At 46.6% G+C, this 18,214-nt stretch overlaps 1 protein-coding gene across 4 annotated transcripts in view; it reads right to left on the reverse strand.

The window, feature by feature from the left end:
• Positions 1–5,183: 5,183 nt before the first annotated feature.
• LOC142016007 (dual specificity protein phosphatase 13B-like) overlaps positions 5,184–18,214 on the reverse strand; it is a 39,588-nt gene continuing 26,557 nt past the window's right edge. For all 4 annotated transcript variants that reach the window (XM_075000025.1, XM_075000026.1, XM_075000024.1 and 1 more), the window contains one exon: positions 5,184–7,059. In XM_075000025.1, coding sequence (XP_074856126.1) covers positions 6,839–7,059 — 221 coding nt within the window. In that variant the 3' untranslated portion in view covers positions 5,184–6,838. The remainder of the gene's footprint in view (positions 7,060–18,214) is intronic.

An 18,214-nucleotide genomic window follows, 5' to 3' on the forward strand; every position in this document is an offset into this window, starting at 1 on the left:
AAACTCTTCACACCAAAGCAGGGGCAGATAGGTTTCCTTAAAAGCCAAGCTCTCTCTGGGGCACATGGAATGAGGAGCAACATCAGGGGCAAATCAACAGTGGGCAAATGAGCTTTGACATGCGTTACAATCCTGCAGAGGGCAGGTGGGGGAGAACAAGGGGAGTGCACTGCCGCTCTAGAGACAGGCTGTTAGATCTGTCAAACAGAAGAATAGTTGCCCTGGCCTGACTCCATCTGGCTAGCACTCTAGGATGGGACCTGCTCCCACCTGCAGGGAGATGGAAATAGGGGCAGGGATGATCTGGCCTGTGTATTTGAGAGGTTATCTCCCCCGCTCCCCTGTGGCTGGAAGCAGCTTGTCCCTTCCTACCTACACAGTGTAGAAAGGTAGCTAACACCTCCAAGCTGCCACTGGCCACCGACATAACCCGGACACCTCCTGTCCCCTGGCTAGCACGTGGGTAGGAAGAAATTAAGCCCTAAGGCTGCCTTGTGCTCCCAGGCTCTGAGAATCTGTCTGCAGGGGCTTCAGTGAATGGGAGCAAAGAGCTGGCTCAGCAGTGGAGGGTGCCTGGGGACATAGCTGCCCCAGATGCCCTGGGGACAGGACCTAGGGTGGTGTAGTGTGTGAAGAGGGTGCTATGCTGTTGCCTGGGGTGGGGGGGGCCTGCTGTGGAGTTTGCAGGTTTGGGACACAAGCAAGCAGGAAAAACCTTCCTCCCTGCCCCTGCAGAGCCTAGCTGAGGGGCCCTGTTTGGCACATTGGCACATGCAGGGCTTGGCTCCTCCTGGCCAGCACCCTGAGCCGTAGAGTCGTGAGCTTTCCCTGGGTGCCAGCCCAGCCAGAGGAGGTCGGGGAGGAAGGAGTCTGCCATCCAGGATGTTGGCGGGCTGGTTCTCTGCACAGTGCCAGGAGTGGGGCACGCCCTGGTGGGGGGATATGGAGGAGCAGCCAGGACTGTTGGAGGCAGAAGGGTGAAGAGGCCCGGCAGGGAGAGGGCAGTGAGGTGGGGGAGCAAGTAAAGGGCTGACACCTGCATGTAAAGGGCAGCAGAGATGAAATGTAACCAGTCCCACCACTACTCACTGCCCATACTCACTAAGCGCCACAGCAAGTAGCCAGGGCTGGCTGGAAACCAGCCAGGGGGTAAAGGAGACCGAGAAGATGGTTCAGCGGGGGAACCTCTTTTATGTTCTTTCTGTGTGAGCACTTTCAAGAGTGTAGTGATGGCCTGGGTTGTCACAGTTGTTTGTGGGGGCATTTGTTGCACTGGATGAGCTACGACTTATGCTGTGATAGACATGTGTAGGACCCATGGATCTTGAACTAGCTGGTGGGGGCATATTTATCATTGTCAGGGTGGAGATGTAAGTCCGCTAGTTTTGGGTCTGTAGCTCTGGAGAGATGGTAGAAGTAGTGCGCCAGGGCAGGAAGAGGCATGGGTGTCTCCATCACCTGTTTATCTCTGCAGATTGTGCACATCTGTGCATTGCCCTCAATTACTCTTTGGAAAATCTCGCCTGGTGCACAAGCCACTAGACCTGGGTCCTTTCATGTTGCTTATTTGGAGTCCCTAACTGCTCCTCCCTTGGCTCTGGGCAGGGCAGATTTACAATCTCTCCTTTCTTTTGTAAATAAACCCTCAAGGGCAAAAACAAAGAAGGAATAATGCAGCACAGACTCATTGGCTGGAATGGTCTCTATGCTTGCTACCAGTGACACGTGTCAGAGAGGGGGAGCCAGAGAGGTTGTTAATACACAGTATTGTCATGAAAGGAGGAAAGATGGTCCAGCAGTGGGGAGCAGTTCCCTGCTCTACCCCAGATATCCCATGTGACCTTGAGCAATGGGAATAGTAGCGCTTCCCTTCGCAGAAGGATTTTGAGGATAAACATGTGATGGATTGCAAGGCTCAGGTGCTACAGTAATGGCCTGGGGAGGCGGGTAAAGTAGGTGAGGGAAGGTACTGCCTTCCTCAAACTGCCTGTGCTATTCAACCACTGAGGCAGGCTGTGGCTGTGGCATGGTAGCCTGGTTCTCTGGCTGCCATGTGTGATGGCTGTCCGGGAAGGGTGGGGCTGTGCCACCCTATGGAAGCGGGGACACTAAGGGGCCTGTGGATGTTCAGGATGGGGTTTGGCTCCACCAAGGGTGGGGAAGAGGGGTGAAGTTTGTGGAAGGGGTGGAACCTCAGAAAGAAGGGACAGGGCTGGGCTTGCCTTCCCTAGCCAGGTTTTCACCAGCCAACCATGGTAATAGCAATGGGGTCACGTAAGCAGTGAAGATGAATAGATGTTGACATCATCTTCAGCACTCCCATAATGCCATGTAAAATGTGGGTGGGAAGAAGGGAATTTTGACATGGGAACATGTATGTATCTGTTACAACTAGCTCTGCACTGGCCATCATGGACAGAAAATGCTACCACCTAACTCGCTGATAGTACCTGCTGCCTGTGTTTCTCTCAAGTAGTAATTAGTGCATTTGCATGCGAGTTTGACTAGACCTGGCCCGGCAGAGCCAATATACCTTGGCAGAGTGAGTGGGATTCTCTTCCCCTGCACCCTCCCAGTGCATGATCAGCAAAATTGCCAGCTAAACTCCAGTATCAGACTCTTTGTTACTGGTGAGAATTGCCAGGGCAGAAGTAACAGGTGGATTTCTCACATTCCCAAGCTGCTGTTGCAGAGTTGGCAGCTGGAGAAGCTGTCTCAATGAACGTGCTTTGCACATGGGGGTGGAAGCCAGTGAGTGAGAATAAATATGGCACCGTGCTCTAACACCTCTTCGATTTTTGCCCTGACTCTAAGTGTGCTTGTAAAGATTCCTATGTGGTAACAGCTCAGTGGGAAGAAGCCACCAATGTGCATAATGCATGTGAGTCAAATGTTATGATGACTTAATCTTCATAAAATATTAATCCCAAGATGCATCTCTTCTGCAGCCTTTCTTTTAGTGGAAGTGCTCTTAGCTACTGCACGTGTTCTGGAGGCAGGCAAGCCCCTATTAAAGCCAGAAAAATAACTGCCAGAGAGGACTGTAAGGGGGAACTGTAATTTTTAAAGGGAAGAAGAGGGGGACTAGCTGTCTGCCAGCAGCTGGGAGTTATGACAAAAATGAGGTGATGCAAGAGGAATAGTTCAGAGCCACCAGCCTGACCCCTACAGGAGGAGTAAAGATCTTTCTCTTCTCCATGAGGTGCTGTTGGTTCACTTTCAGTTCCTGCAGTTTGGTCTCTTTCAGTTCTCTGGTTCTTTCTCCTAAGAAAAGGGTAGAACAACCACCCCGTATGTGTACATGTATTGAGTGTTATCTAATAGTATTACTTTATGCTGTTTCCCCCTGGTGTTACCTCTCAGGTAGTTGGAGATATCTGAGAACTTTCAGGTTAGTTTCCTTGGGGGAGGTTAAATCAGTGGTGCAGAGTCTGGTTGTAATCGGTGTAACTCGCTTTATTTACGTGTGTACCAGTCCTGACTGCAGGTGGTCAAACAGAGAGTACAGCAACCCCTTCTTCCAGGTGTCTCAGCTCCACTCCAACGCCTTCTTCCCAAAAAGCCCCTCTGCTGCAGGGATGGACTCTAAGCAGAGCTCCTGACTCTGTCTGCTGCTGCGTCTCACCTAGCTCCCTCTCACCCAAACCTGCCTTTACATAAAAGCTTCTTACACAGCCAGAACTGCTCACAGTATGCCTTCCTGGGACTCAAAACTAGTTTGCAAGCTAAACTGCAAGAGAATCTGTGACTCCTGGTGACCGTACCAGGACTTGTGGTGATACCTCACATCCTGCATCTCAGCTTTGCCCATGTAAACTTTAGCCTCAAAGCGCCACCTGGAAGAATTAATGTATTATCCTCATTGAACAGTTCCCTTAGTGCTGCTGAGCTGGCAGTGACTTGAAGCTGTTGTGGGAATCCTGTCGTTGTGACTGTGAGGCTTACTGTATGTGTTGCTCTGCTGTGTGCTGTTCAACATGAGCTGCTGTTGCCGGGGGAGAGCTGTCTGGGGACAAGAACTTCACCCCCCACCCCCGAGAAATCTGTCCGTGTTTCCTCATCCCACCCCTGACAGTCACAGTCCGAGTCTCCCTGTTATGTGGGGCCCGTGTCCATAATGCATTTGCTCATTGGCAGTTTTGGTTTAATTCCATTCTGTAATTGTGAGTCGGTGTGAGATTTATATTAAGACTGCTTCAGGCTGGCTAAAAGCATTGAGCCTTTGGGCTAGTGCCTTTCCAACATCCCCTGCATGCTGCTGTGATTGCCTATAAAGTCCCCATCATACCCCAGAGACTGAATTCAAGTGAGTTCGATGTGCAGGAAAGGCATCCGGTTGACAGCTGTAAAGAGTGCAGGGGTCTAGCCAAGTCACAAAATGGAACAGTGACGACATAAGCTTCCCCGTGCTGTCTGCTCAATGTGTCCTGTCCCTGACATGGAGGGTGACCACCTCTAAGTGGGGAAAGATAGCTAAACTTCCATGCTCGTTGAAATGCGAGGCCTCTCGGCTGAGACTTCCCAGGAGAGTGCCACTCTTCACCTTAGAGTCATCGATTTCCAGGCCAGAAGGGACTACTGTGATCCTCTAGCTCGGGAGGGCTGTAAGTGGTCTGTAGGCTGGAGGGGGTTCACCCCCAGCTAGCTGCTTGCAGTTCCTCTTGGCTATGGATCGCTGTTCCTGGCCACTGGGAGCTGTGTGAAGCAGAGTCCTGGTCTGGACCATTGCCCGCAGCTACCATTGGTCAGGAACAGTGGGATCTGCAAGTGGCTGTACCTGTGGATACACAGGTAAATGAGGATCTGGTGTCCCACCAGGGGATACCCTGGTGCACCACCTCTGGCTCATTTCCCACCCCTGCTCTAGCCTGACCTATACAGCACAGGCAATAGAACATCCCTAAAATGGTGCCTAGAGCTTTCCCAGGACAGGCTGTAACACAACAGTGATTTCCCTCTCCCGCAACCTCATTAACTGTGACCTCCGTGCCCACCACTTTCTCCAGTCATACATGCACTTTCCTCAATGGAATGGTCCTCTTCTAGTTGTCCTGTGTGAACAGTAGTGACAAAGTCATCTCTGGTATCCTGATTCCTTGGAGGCTATGCACCTTTAGCAGTGCCAGCAAGGGCCTCTCGGTGCTTATAAAGAGGAAAAAAATCACCTGAGTGTAGCCACCAGCTTTGCAGGGAAGTCTTGTTTTCATCTGGCTATGAAAAGTACTCAGAACACATGCTGCGCTCAGGACAACCATTACCATGTGGCCATACTGGGTGAGTGTATACAGCCTTCTATTCCCGCTCAGAATCTATACTATACTATAAAGGCATGGCACTTTCACTGCTGCAAGCCTTAAGAATTCTGCAGGGAAAACAACACACCAAATTAATCTGCTGTCATGGGGAAATTCTATATTCTTTGCACTTGCCAATGGGCTGCAGGGGGCTGTAACTGCTTCGGAGTAAGTATGTTCTTCCGGTTGTTCATGAGATTGAATGTGGTCAGCTGGCCATAAAAGGCAAAGAGCTGCTGCTTTGGATTTGGTAGGTGCATCGCTCATTTTTGCTCTTGCATACGGACACAAGGTTAACGTCCTTTTATCCAAGGGAGCAATGGGAAATGTGAATAGAAGTGGTACTGGGGGCTAGGAGATCTGGGTTCCTTTCCTGGCTTTGCTACTGATTTGCACTGGATCAGTTTGCTTAATGTCTTTGGGCCTCTATTTTCCCAGAAGAAAAATGGGTCTAACTTTACTTACCCACCTTACTGAAGGGTTGTAAGAAGTGTTCCCTGTAAGATGAGAGCTTGGGCGGCTGCTCAGGAGAGATTCAGATGCCACCCAGCTGATTAGCAGAGTGCTCACTGCTGTCCATGGTGGGCACTGTGTATCTCTATTGGTGGTGCACATCCACACAGGCCTTGGTGCACAGAAGAAAATTTATTCTGCCTTTGGGTGGAAAAAATTAGAGGGAACCCTGGTTGTGAGGTGCTAACCAATTATTTGCAAAGTGTTTTAAGCCCCTGGGATTACAAGCCAAGGGAAATGGAAGCTATTGTTCTTACTGTGTAAAACAGCAGAGCTCAGAACATGGCTGAGGGCTCTGTGTTGTGATAATGATTTTGCACCTGTGCATCAGCTTCCAACATGTGACTGGACATCACACGTTGGCTCCTCAGGGGCTGATCATTGTAAGGTTTGGAGACTGAGGGGGGGTGGTTGAGAGACTAGCCTACAAGAGCATGCTGGGGTCCAACCAGTGCTCTGAGGATTGCAGGGGAGGGAGGGAATCCAGTGGAAGGCGTAGCTCATCGGCTGGTGGGAATTGGCCTGACTCCAGTGGAACGACACTGATGTGTACCAGCTGAGGGTCTGGCTTGTATTTCTGCTGGAGGTGAAATTTCAAACCCCACCAAAGAAAACGCATCCCTCTTTCATGAGTCAGATTTTCTTTTCTCACTCTCTCTTCTCTTTTGTTTGTGTGTATGTAGAAAAGCTCTTACTCCAAGCTGACCATGCCTCTTGGCTTTTGAATTGAGACCCAACTTTTCCCTACCTGTTCCACAGTGTGTAAGTGAATCCACACTTCCAGGCTGCAAAGCCTGCTGTCTTGAAAACCATTTGAGTTATTATTTCTGATTTCTTTTGATGTGGCAAAAGCCTCCATCTTTTTTTTTTTTTTTTTTTTTAAATCAAATTGGAACCTTGTTGCTGCTCCTCTATGTGTATTTCTCCAGGCAACTTCAGCAGAGTCCTGATTTATCTCTCTTGCAGTGGTACATTCTCTTCCTGGAGGCAACCTGTGTCTTTTGATTGTAATCAGAAGACATCCCCCCCTTTTAAAGTCTAAGGGAATCGGCTCCTCTTCCACTCTCCTGTGCTAGTCGCATGTCTAGCTCCTGAAGCTGCTTGAGGAAGCCAGAGTTGGGACAGACCCCTCGATGTTCACACACCGTCTGGATTGCATCCACAAGCGTCTTTTTTTCACAGATCATTAAGAAAGCAAGGACAAGCGTTGCTGATCGACTGATCCCCATTGCACAGTGAACTAACACTCGGCCTGAAAATAAAAGAGAGAGTGTCACTGTTTTACATAGTACTTGCTGATGGAGTTCATGCAGGTTGAGCTTGGCTGGTTACTGCTGGCAAACTCACTGCAGACAGGAGCCTCTAGCCTTGCACTGTCAGACAGGGTATATCTTTGAGGGCGCAGGGTCTGATGGCTGGGGACAGACAAATTCAGGGTGTGTCTACATTACATCTGTAAGTGAGCCTCGCAGCCCAGGCCCATGGGCTTCCTTCATGCTAGTGCACACAGAACACTTGTGGAGATGATACTTTGACATTGGGATGTGGGCTCTGACTCCTGCCCCCCCCCACCAGCCAAGGCTTCAGAGTTGGAGTTCCACCCTGAGCCACAACATCTATGCAGGCTAGGACAAGTCTATGGACTCCGATGCAGAGCAGATGTTCCTTACAAGGTTCCATTGTGTGGCATTGTTTTGGCTAGTCACTCATCACGACAGATGCACACGTAGCTAGCTCTGTCTGCCACCGTGTTACCAGACCCTATTCACCCTCCTGGGCAAGTTGGTGCAAAGTGCTGGTGGATCCCTCCCCCCCCTCACAGTGCAGCAACCAGTGGAGCTAAAAATAGCATGGAGGGGGGAAGTGACATGTGCCACAAGATGGGCTGGAACACCCTACTTCTACCATAAAACAAGGAGTGAGTAGGGGCTAAACTGTGATTGAGTTGCCATTTGGTCCCTGTCTTGCTTCAGGAAGAGAGCAACTAGAGGCTGAACCTCTCTAATCCAGAACACACGCATCCGGCAACATCCACAATCTGCCATGATTTTAGTTAATTGGATGACCGTTTATCCTGGGTTTGGCCAAGTTTCCCGTGGTCTCATAAAGTTTCTTTATAGCCACCAGTCCTGGCTCTCAGAGTTCTGTGTTATTTAGCTGTAATTTACCCCTGAATGTCTTACACTGCTCACTGAGCACTTAGCAGTGTGGGTAATGTGCTAGAAACTATTGACACATTTCCCCCTGCATTCTGGTAAATTCTCTCATCCAGCACCAGTCAGGCTGTGAGGGTGCTGGAAAAGAGAGGTTCAACCTGTATATGCTGGATGCTATCCAGCCCTTCACCCACTCTCTTTCAGTTCCCCAAGGCGCTGCAGTGGGAGCAATACTCATCCTTTTTCAAAGCTCTTTGGCTCATAGGCCTGCCAGTGAAAGGTGGGCAGGGAGCCTTTCCATGAAAGCAGGCGTTGAGATATGCAGCCTTTTGCAGAACAGCTAGCTGAAAAACACTGAATTCCCAAGCTTCCCAACAAAAAAGGGAACAAATTTGCAAAAACTCCCATTGTTCTCTACCTTTTTCATTTAGCTGCCTACAACACCGAGGGGAAGACTTTTCAGATGTGCTGATCCCTCTGGGAACTCAAGTGAAAATGAAGTCCTAACTGGTATTTTTATAAGGAAAATAGCCTAAGACTGGAGCAGAGATTTAAATATGATTCTAATTGCTTAGCAGTTGCTGCTATTCCTATGATATCCAGTTTGTTCTCTCTTCACTAGCAGGTAGCTTTAAAAATGGATAATGTATTACCTTGAGTATGCTGATCATTTCAATTTGAAGTGGGCAAACTATGGGAAGAGCAGTACAGTCGCCCCCTGTCCTCCCCGGTATATTACCACCTTCCCCGGATAGACCCTCTCCGGGTATGATTGGGTAGTTCACTTTCCACAGCTGTTCTGTACTTGATTTCTCTGCTGGGCATTCTAAGGGCATCACTACGGAATGACCGTGGTCTTTCATGGGAACTTTCAAAGTTTCAGAAATTGTTTTCAGTACACACAGAAACACAACAAAATGTTTCATCTGCTTCCGTTTTTCAGGTCTGATGGCTGATTCTCTCTCTGCCTCTTTCTGGATGTGACCAGAGAGTCAACTGTAGACTTCAAAAATCTTCCTGTTGTGAAGTGTCTTGGCTTTGAGAGATTAGCGTATTGTGACAAAATGAATTCAGTTGAAAATGTTCCATCCAGCTGCGTTGGCAAACAAAACTGAAGTTACGTCTCTTAGGGTAGGTCTAAACAGCAAAGTTATTTCAAAATAACTATCCTAGCATCTACACAAAGCAACTGATATTCTGAAATAATTTCAAAATGGTGGCTGACTAATTTAAAAATTGGTAAACAGCATTCTACAAGGAATAGTGCCTATTTGAAAACACGTGCTGTTAAGACAGGGAATAGAGCCAATTTTGAAATGAGCCATAATGGCCGTGTCTACACTAGCCCCAAACTTCAAAATGGCCATGCAAATGGCCATTTCGAAGTTTACTAATGAAGCGCTGAAATGCATATTCAGCGCTTCATTAGCATGCGGGCGGCCGCGGCACTTCGAAATTGACGCGCCTCGCCGCTGCGCGGCTCGTCCCTATGGGGCTCCTTTTCAAAAGGACCCCGCCTACTTCGAAGTCCCCTTATTCCCATGAGCTGATGGGAATAAGGGGACTTCGAAGTAGGCGGGGTCCTTTTGAAAAGGAGCCCCGTCGGGACGAGCCACGCGGCGGCGAGGCGCGTCAATTTCGAAGTGCCCCGGCCGCCCGCATGCTAATGAAGCACTGAATATCCATTTCAGCGCTTCATTAGTAAACTTCGAAGTGGCCATTTTGAAGTTTGGGGCTAGTGTAGACGTAGCCAATGTGTCCAATGGCTCTCTTTTGAAATAGGCTGTTTGTGTGTCGATGCTGTATTTTGAAATAGCTAAGTGCTATTTCAAAAGCATTTTTATGTGTAGCAGCATTATTTTGAAACAACACTGCTGTGTAGACATATTCTTATTTTCTCTTCCGTTCAACTGAGGGGGGGAGTGCCACTAAGTACTCACCACCACAGACCCAGCTAAAATAAATAGGGAACGGGAAAGTGAACTAAGACCAACTCATTTTCCAAAGGCTGCTAATCTGCAACTTAATCACTGCCATCATTTGGTCATTTCTGACCAGGGTAGATCAGAACTCATGACCTGCTTGTGAATCCGAGAGTTGGAAGGGACCTTAGGAGGTTATCTATTTCAGCCCCTTGCCTAAAGCAGGATCAACCCTAACTAACTCATCCCAGCCAGGGCTTTGTCAAACTAGGACTTGAAAACCTCTAGGGAGGAGATTCTGCCATCTCTCTAGGTAACTCATTCCAGTGCTTCACCATTCCTCTGGTGAGAGAGTTTTTCGTAATATCCAACCTACACCTCTCCCTCTGTAACTTGAGACCATCGCTCCTTATTCTGCCACCTGTCACTACTGAGAACAGCCTCTCTCCATCCACTTTAGAGTCCCCCTTCAGGAAGCTGAAAGCTGCTATCAAATCGCCCCTCACTCTTCTCTTCTGCAAACTAAATGGTTCTGTCTCCCTTTGCAATTAGACAGCATTAAAAATTTGGGATTTTTTTCCACCTTGCAACAACTTATGAAATGCTTTTGTTTGAAAACTTGCAGTGAAACTTTTTTGTGGAAAAATTGATTTTTAAAAGAACTCTAAAGGGTCATTCTTGACAAAAATCTTGTTTGTTGATTTAAAAGATTGTCATATTTCCTTCTTACCACAGGCTATTCACCCAGCTCAGCTAGAAACTGTTAGAATATATTACACCTTGTTTCCAGAAGAAAGTGAGAACAACTGGGACAGAAACTATCCCCTTTTGTTGTCTCCTGGAGGCAGAATACAAACGTCTTGCTTATGGTAAGCCTCTAAAATGCAGAAAGTCTCAGAGGGGTAGCTGTGTTAGTCTGTAACTTGGAAAACAACAAGCAATCCTGTGGCATCTTAGGGTATGTCTACATAGCAGCCCTATTTCGAAATAAGCCATGCCAAAAGAACTGTTCCAGAATAGCTTATTTTGAAATAAGGCTGATACATGCAAAATATGTTTTGAAATAGCTGAGCGCTGTTTCAAAATGCATCATTTACACACAGAGCCTATTTTGAAATCGAGCCATCGGACACACTATGGCTTATTTTGACATAGGCTCTATTCCCTGACTACCCTGCCCCTATTTTAAAACAGCTGTTCTGAAATAGGTGCTATTCCTTGTGGGATGAGGTTCACCTAGTTTGGAAGAAGCAAATTGCTATGTCAAAATTATTTCGGAATAGCGGTTGCGTTGTGTAGACGCTAGCAAAGTTATTTCAAAATAACGGCTATTATTTTAAAATAACGTTGCCTTTTTGACATACCCCTAGAGACTATCAAACTTATTTGGTCACAAGCTTTTGTGACGTCAGTTACCCACCTTCCCAAGAGATGGCAGCGAGGTCAAACTAGTGCTGTGAGCATGGAGGGTTAGGTTGACCTCATTACAAGACTTAGATGTGGATTCGTCGCACACCCAAGCAGGATTCCCTCCGTTTTTTCCCGTTCATGGGCAAAATAAATTTTATATGCACCAAGGCGTGAGCAGATGTGTGCTATCAGTGGAAACACATGCTGCCAGCTGTGGGCAGCTGTGCACACCCTGCTAATCAATGAGGTTCTTAGGCAGCTGCCCAAGCACTCAGCTTACAGGGAACAATTCATCCAAGTGATCTAATTAAGCCAATTTAACTTTCTAGTGTAGAGCAGGCCAAAGATACCTTTGCTTGGATGATGTCAAATCAGTCCAGCCAAAAAAGCCTGTTTGCTATGCTTGTTTCCCTGGTTCTCATTGGCTTTCACTTTATATTCCATTGCTTTTGTGACACAGTTTTTATTTAAGGAGTTTATAGCAACAGTTCCAGTGTTGACTAAATGACAGCCACATAGTCACCTGCTCTGAGAATGAGAGAGCATGTGGCATAAAAACCTCTTCTCATGAGCATGGTCAGAGAAGGTTTAATACCACAATGACCTGTATCTGATGACACGGTCTCCTTTCACTGTCCTGGCACAAGAAACCTGAGCCCTGCCTCTACATAGAAACATACCTTCAATAGAAAGAAAAGGACAAATATAGACTGTAAGGAAGTAGAATAAAATCTGCTCTGATGAGAGCTGGTATGGACCAGGCTTCAAACATTTTTTTTTGTTTTGTTCTTGTTTTTAATCATATATTCATCCTGCCATAAAAAATCAGCTGCGGCTTGTTGTTTGTCCTTTTTGTGTACAGTAATGCCTCGAGATAAGCCTATTCAACACACGCATATCTCACTTTTATGCGAAGGGGTGTGTGTGGGAAACATGGGGGGCGGTGAGACCCTGCAGAGCCAGCCCCGGGGTCTGACAGCCACATGGCTGGGGGAAGGGAGGGAGAAGGCTCTTTAGCCTGGTTCCTGGCTCCCCGCTTGTGCTGGTCAGTTTCCCTGTCCTGAAAGCCATGGGGAGACTGGAACAAGGCTGTCCCCTGGTTCCCAGCTCCCCACCACTCTGAGAGCCAGGAAACAGACCAGCCCTGGAGACCTGGGATCAAATGGGAGGATATGCAAAGTAGGGCAATATTTGAAGTGCCTAAGGGAAATGGCTTTTAAAAAATAATTCCTGGCATGTCAGTTTCGAAGTTCTGTGCAACCGTTAAGCCTCTCAATGCCCTGGTATGTAGACAGGTTTTTCATTACTCTCCTTGCTTTACAGAGGTTTTGCAGTTGAGACCCAAATAATTTTGGGCTGTGCTTTTCAAAGGAGTCTAAAGGAGTGCAATATATGACTCCTGTTCAAATTCTATTGGACTTAGATACCTAATTCCCATTGGTTCCTTTAACATCCAAACCTAAGAAGGTTAAATGTCAAGTGAGTGGCACAGGGGAGACTGCAAGTTTCTTAAGATATCCCAGCCCCAGATGGTGGAAATCTTGGGAGAAACTGATGTTTCTGGAAGGGATCAGGGACACTTCCTTTTGTGTCTGAAAGACCCTGTATGTGCTAATGAAGATTTGTAGTTTGAGCTGCTCATTCTCCACATTCAATCCTGGATGTGGAAATCAAGCTGTGGTTATATTTTAAATCCTTATGCACCACCAAAGAGTCCATCACTGGACTTTACCTGCCCCCCCCCCTTTTTTTTTTTAATTTGGGATGCAGGATAAAGCCAGTGTGCCCTCTCCCCTACCTGCCTCTCCTCTGCAGGGCTAGGCAGAGCAGACTTTTGATTTTTATCAGTGAGCAAATAGATAGGTATATCTCAGATTCGAAAAGAAGATGGAGGCTGTCAGAAGGTGCTGCCTTCTCTTGCTTGCCTCTCTGACTATATTGGCACTTTAAACTAGGCCTTTTCATGTCAGCTATTAATTTCTGAAAGTCTCCCAACAAGACACTAGACCAGCCTGTGACTGGGGTCTGATCTAATCTGCCTAGATTTCTAAAGCACTCATTACCATGTCACATAGATGAAGGTAATTTACCCCCTTTATATTTTCAGTACTTATTCTTGGCTGTTATCCATCATTGCATGGAGATTAGCATGAATTCTGTGTGCCGACAATAAAGTGACTGATGCAGATAAATCATTTCACATGAAATAATTTCATTAGTGTGAAGGAGGATTTTAATTTACTGTGTGATTATTATGCAGCAAGCAAATGAATGTTAAACGTGAGTAAGGAAGCAAAAAGCCATGTTGCTCTTTAGCTCTTCTTAAGGCTCTGATCCTTGTCTGGTTGTGTTTGAAATAAATGGGGTAAGTGCAATGGAAACTCACCATGATGTACTGCATTTGTTTTACTGAATAGAATCTGGAATGGGTATGTTCTTGAAGGCAGACTTTTGATGGTAGAATATTACCTAGGCCTCTTGCAGGGAAGCCTTGGATGCCTTGACATCTGGTATCTGTGCTCCAGATCTTCATTTCCAGAGCAGAGCCACGAGAAAGCCAGACCTGCCATGCATGGTTCAAGACCTGGTGAGTAGGGTTGAAGGGTATGGCACTTGCTGCCTGATGCACTGGCTAGTCCCCTCCTGAGGAGCATTTATGTTCTGATTTTGGTAGAATTCTTTGATCCACAGAAGAACCCAGCTTCCAAGTGAAATTCCTCCAGCTTTGCTCATGTCTAGTGTTTCTACATGCCCTCAAAAATAACCCAACCAACCAAACAAAAACAAACAAAAACCAACTCCAAGCCACCAGCTGCCTGATGTGTAATGATCACGATAAAGTGCAGTTGTCTTTCAACAAACAATTCCCTTTGTTGTAATGGGAATCGGCTGGGGGAAGTGGGGGCACTTGGCTTCTAATATTCTTACATCTTGTGTGCAGTGTTGAATAAAAGATCTCTCTCAAACTTCCTGTTGTTAGTAGAAGCAGCCAATGACTGTCATCTGGCTGGAACTGCATGGAACAATACCACTGCCTTTCTAACAATAGATTAAGGCTGTTGTCTCAGCATCATCCCTGCTGTAATGCTACTGACTTGACAGGGCATATGCCAGGGATGAATTTTTGCAAATTGTCCTTTTTTGTTACCCATCATTAACTGAGCTAATTGCCTTGAACTAGCCTTTGCTTCCTCCTAGGATTTAGTTAATTTAGGTTAAGATCATGAACCAGCTCCTCAGCTAGTGTAAGTGGACCTTGCTCCTTGAATTCAGGAGAGTAACACCAATGTACGACAGCTGAGGATCTGGCCTACTCTATGTATCCATGAAACTACTCGCTTACCCTTGTTTTTCTCATTAATGCACCCTAGGGAACTTTTACTTCATGCCAGCAGGTTCTGCCTGGGATAGTCAGGCAAGATGTTGCTACGCTGTAGAAATCATCCCCCTCTAGTACACTTGTCTGAGCTGTGTCAGCAGGCCTGTAGACAGTACAGTGCCTCTTGTTTGAGGATTTGGAAATGCTCTACAGACATGGCCAACTCTTAAGATCAGGTGGGGAAAGTGGGAGATGAAGTGACTTGCCTAATGAATCTGTGGGAGATTCAAGGAGCAAAGTCCTTGATAAATCGACGGGCTTCTAGGCCTCCCTTAAGGAGGACCAATATTTGCAGTTGCACCAGCATGATGATGGAAGAATGGTCTTCTGTGAGCAGCTTGATTTGAATGAGTTAGTTGATGATTTTTGTATGCCTGCGTAAAATATATGCACAGGTCAATAAAAAGAAAACTGCGTATTTGTAAAACGCTCTCTCGGAATGTAGTGAGTCTAAAAATTTTGCGTGGACTTCTCTCATCTGGGTCCACAGATTCTTTTTCTCCTTCTGCTGACTTTATCAAAACCTGCAGATTTGTGTTTGCATTTATAGTCTGAAAAAAATGCAAATTGTACACATTCCCATGCAAAGGAGCGAAATTGATATTCATGGTGTCATTCTCTCCCCCAAATGCTGCCTTCTCTCTAAAGCCAACAAGGATCAGCCAGAAATGGTTCTGACTGCATGGATTAGCTTCCCTGGAGGAGACGCCTTTCACCTGCTGACTCTTGAACAGGGTTTCTCAAGCTATGTGGTACTTACATTGCCAACTGTAACCAAACGTTGTACTGATTCTTTGCCATAGGGCCATGCAGGTCCAGAGTAGTTGGTTTTCAAGCAAGGCACAAGCCAAAGAAGCTGGAATGCTGGCATCTGATTGAACAGTGATCGTATGGCCTGGCTACAGTAGCAGCCTCCTAACACCTGCTCTCTGACAGTCAAGATGGAAGAAACTGCACATTGGAAATGCCAAGTGTTCCTTTCCTCAGGATGTGTAGCTGGAATTGCCTATTTTAAGTCAATTTTTTTTCCCTAGTATAGACCTGGCCCAATTTTAAATTTAAAGTATTTGAGTCACAGCTTAAAAAAACAGAAATGCGTGTGTTTGCACGCGTGCGTATCATGCATACTTCCGTGTGACTCCATGTCCTCCTGGTTGGGCAAGTTAATAAAAATAGCTTCTAACAAGCGGTGTGGAACGAATGGTCGTCATTAAGTGACAGTTCTACTAACCAATTTCTCAATCAACCAAAAATACTATGTTACATCCTGACTTCAGAATGAATGGCCCACATGTTACTTGGTACATGTACATTGCTCTGCATCTCTAGTTTTAAATAAATGTGGCTGTTTTTCCCCCCTCATCTAAAAGATGTGGCAAACACACCCAGCTCTTTCTTTCCTGCACAGGTCCTGGATACTGAGCTGCTCAGGTAACAGTGCTTCCAGAATGTCTTGTTTGTTATGTACCAAACTCTGTCATCCTTTTAAAAAAAAAAAAAAAAACTTGACTGTCAGCAGCAGCTGGGTTGTGTGTGGTTTTGAATTTGGCCTTCTCTTTATTCCCAGCACTCCTTCTGGCATATGGACTTGGGATGTTCCGGAAAGTAAGAGCTATAGCTGTAACAGAAGGACTAAGTATCAGTTCTGGCTATGATTAGTTCAGCTGTGATGACCTTATACCCATACTGTAGTTTCACGGGGCACCAACATAGTCTATTTTTTTTTTTAATGGTTTTCCTTTTAGTATTCTGCAGTGTGCCCAGGGAGGAATTGCGTTCCCTTCATGGTGGTATGGAAAATTTCCTGGTTAAAGAGCTGCATTTAACCATTTGCACTCAGCACAAGGTGTCTTCTTCCTGGCCACAGAGAGAGCCTATTCACAAGCCCCAGCTACACTAGGGAGTTTTGTGGACAGAACTTGCAGAGCATCCATGCTAACAATGTGACAGGACTTGGCACTTTTGTTGACAGCCTTTCTCAACAGAATCTGCGGACACAAAAGCTGTGTGGATGCTCTGGGAGGCCCTCTGTCAACAGATGTGGCTTCCGGGTCACCGGGCAGTCCGACTGCTCTCTGTCGACAGAGCGAATTGAGAGAGCGATCTGCTTTCATGTGTGGCCGTGATCTGTCAAAAGAAGTTTTGTTGGAAGATACCTTCCAACAGTAACTTCTATTAACAGATTGCTGTAGTGTAGACATTGCCACAGTGACAGTCCTGGCAGAAAGCAGATGCAACTTGTGCTCCCTGAGGGGGTCTCTAGGATGGATACAACTCAAAAAGTGGCAACACCTCTCCCCATCCCTTGCCCTCATGTGAACTACATTAAACACTGACTTGATTTGTTTGAAAAAGCTGGTCCTTAATTTCTCTATGCAAAACAGTATTTCAGGCAACTGGCTTCCTGGCACTGAAGTAGACAGTGGATTTGAAAGTAAGGGTTGTGACTCTTTTTTTCTCATGAGCGGTGTATGAGTTTTTCTTCTGTATAAGGGCTGGTCATATTTATTCCCACCCAGAGTATCACATCTTTTAAATTTGTTTCTACTTGTCTGGTGAGCAGATGTAAAGAAGCTGTGACCTGTAACCTGCAGAAAGTGTACTTGAATGGTGTGTGTGTTAAAACCATGCTTATTTAATAGTCCTGCATGCTTGATTCTACACCCCACTGACAGACCATTCCATAAGTGCTGGGAGCAATTTTGAGTGCTGGTGAGTGTAACCCCCACAACTAAGGGTGTCATTCACTGTCCCACGTAGTGGCACTTAGACCACTTACACAGAGAGAATGAGGGCAGGTCAACGCTACCCAGGTACACAGATTATAGATTTGCAATTCTAGCTGCGGCAATTGCATAGCTAGAATCGCTTCATCTGCAATCAACTTACCTGGCCGTCCTCACAGAGGGAGGTCAATGGGACAAACCCTCCTGCTGACCTCCCTTACTTCTTGTGATATCAAGGCATACTGGAGTTGATTGCTGACCCCAGGTAGTTCGATTTGGCGCATCTCTACCAGGTGCACAAAATCGAACCCTGGAAGATCAGCCCTGACTGGGTCAATCTTCTGCATAGTACAGACAAGCCCTGAGTGTCTTCTACAGCATTAGATGAGAGCCAGCTGGTTTTTAGCTCAAACCTGCATTAAACTCCAGAGGTCCCAGGTTGGAGTTCGCCTGTGGCTGGTTATGCAAACACTGAATCTTCAGAGTGAATTGGCAGGTGTGTTGCTGCAATTGGGAGCCCTGTGAAGATGGCACTTAAATGATGCTCTTTTCCCTGTGTTGTGGTCTAGTGGTGGCCACACTAAAGTATGCAGCTGAATCCCCCCCACAGCATACAGACCGGCTGCTCCAGCTGAGCCCTGTGATTTGGGATGTGGATCTCTAAATGCCATAGGAAGGGACTCTGACTTGACTGAAACCCCACTGACGCCTATAGGAGTCTTTGTGTCATTGGGCTTTGGAGCAGAAACTCCATGGAAGGAAATTTGTGAGCGTAATGGGAGACATACAAGTAGATTTCAGTTGTGGCAAAGCG

Source organism: Carettochelys insculpta, chromosome 7 (assembly GCF_033958435.1).
Source record: "Carettochelys insculpta isolate YL-2023 chromosome 7, ASM3395843v1, whole genome shotgun sequence".
In the NCBI taxonomy this organism is placed as follows: domain Eukaryota; kingdom Metazoa; phylum Chordata; order Testudines; family Carettochelyidae; genus Carettochelys; species Carettochelys insculpta.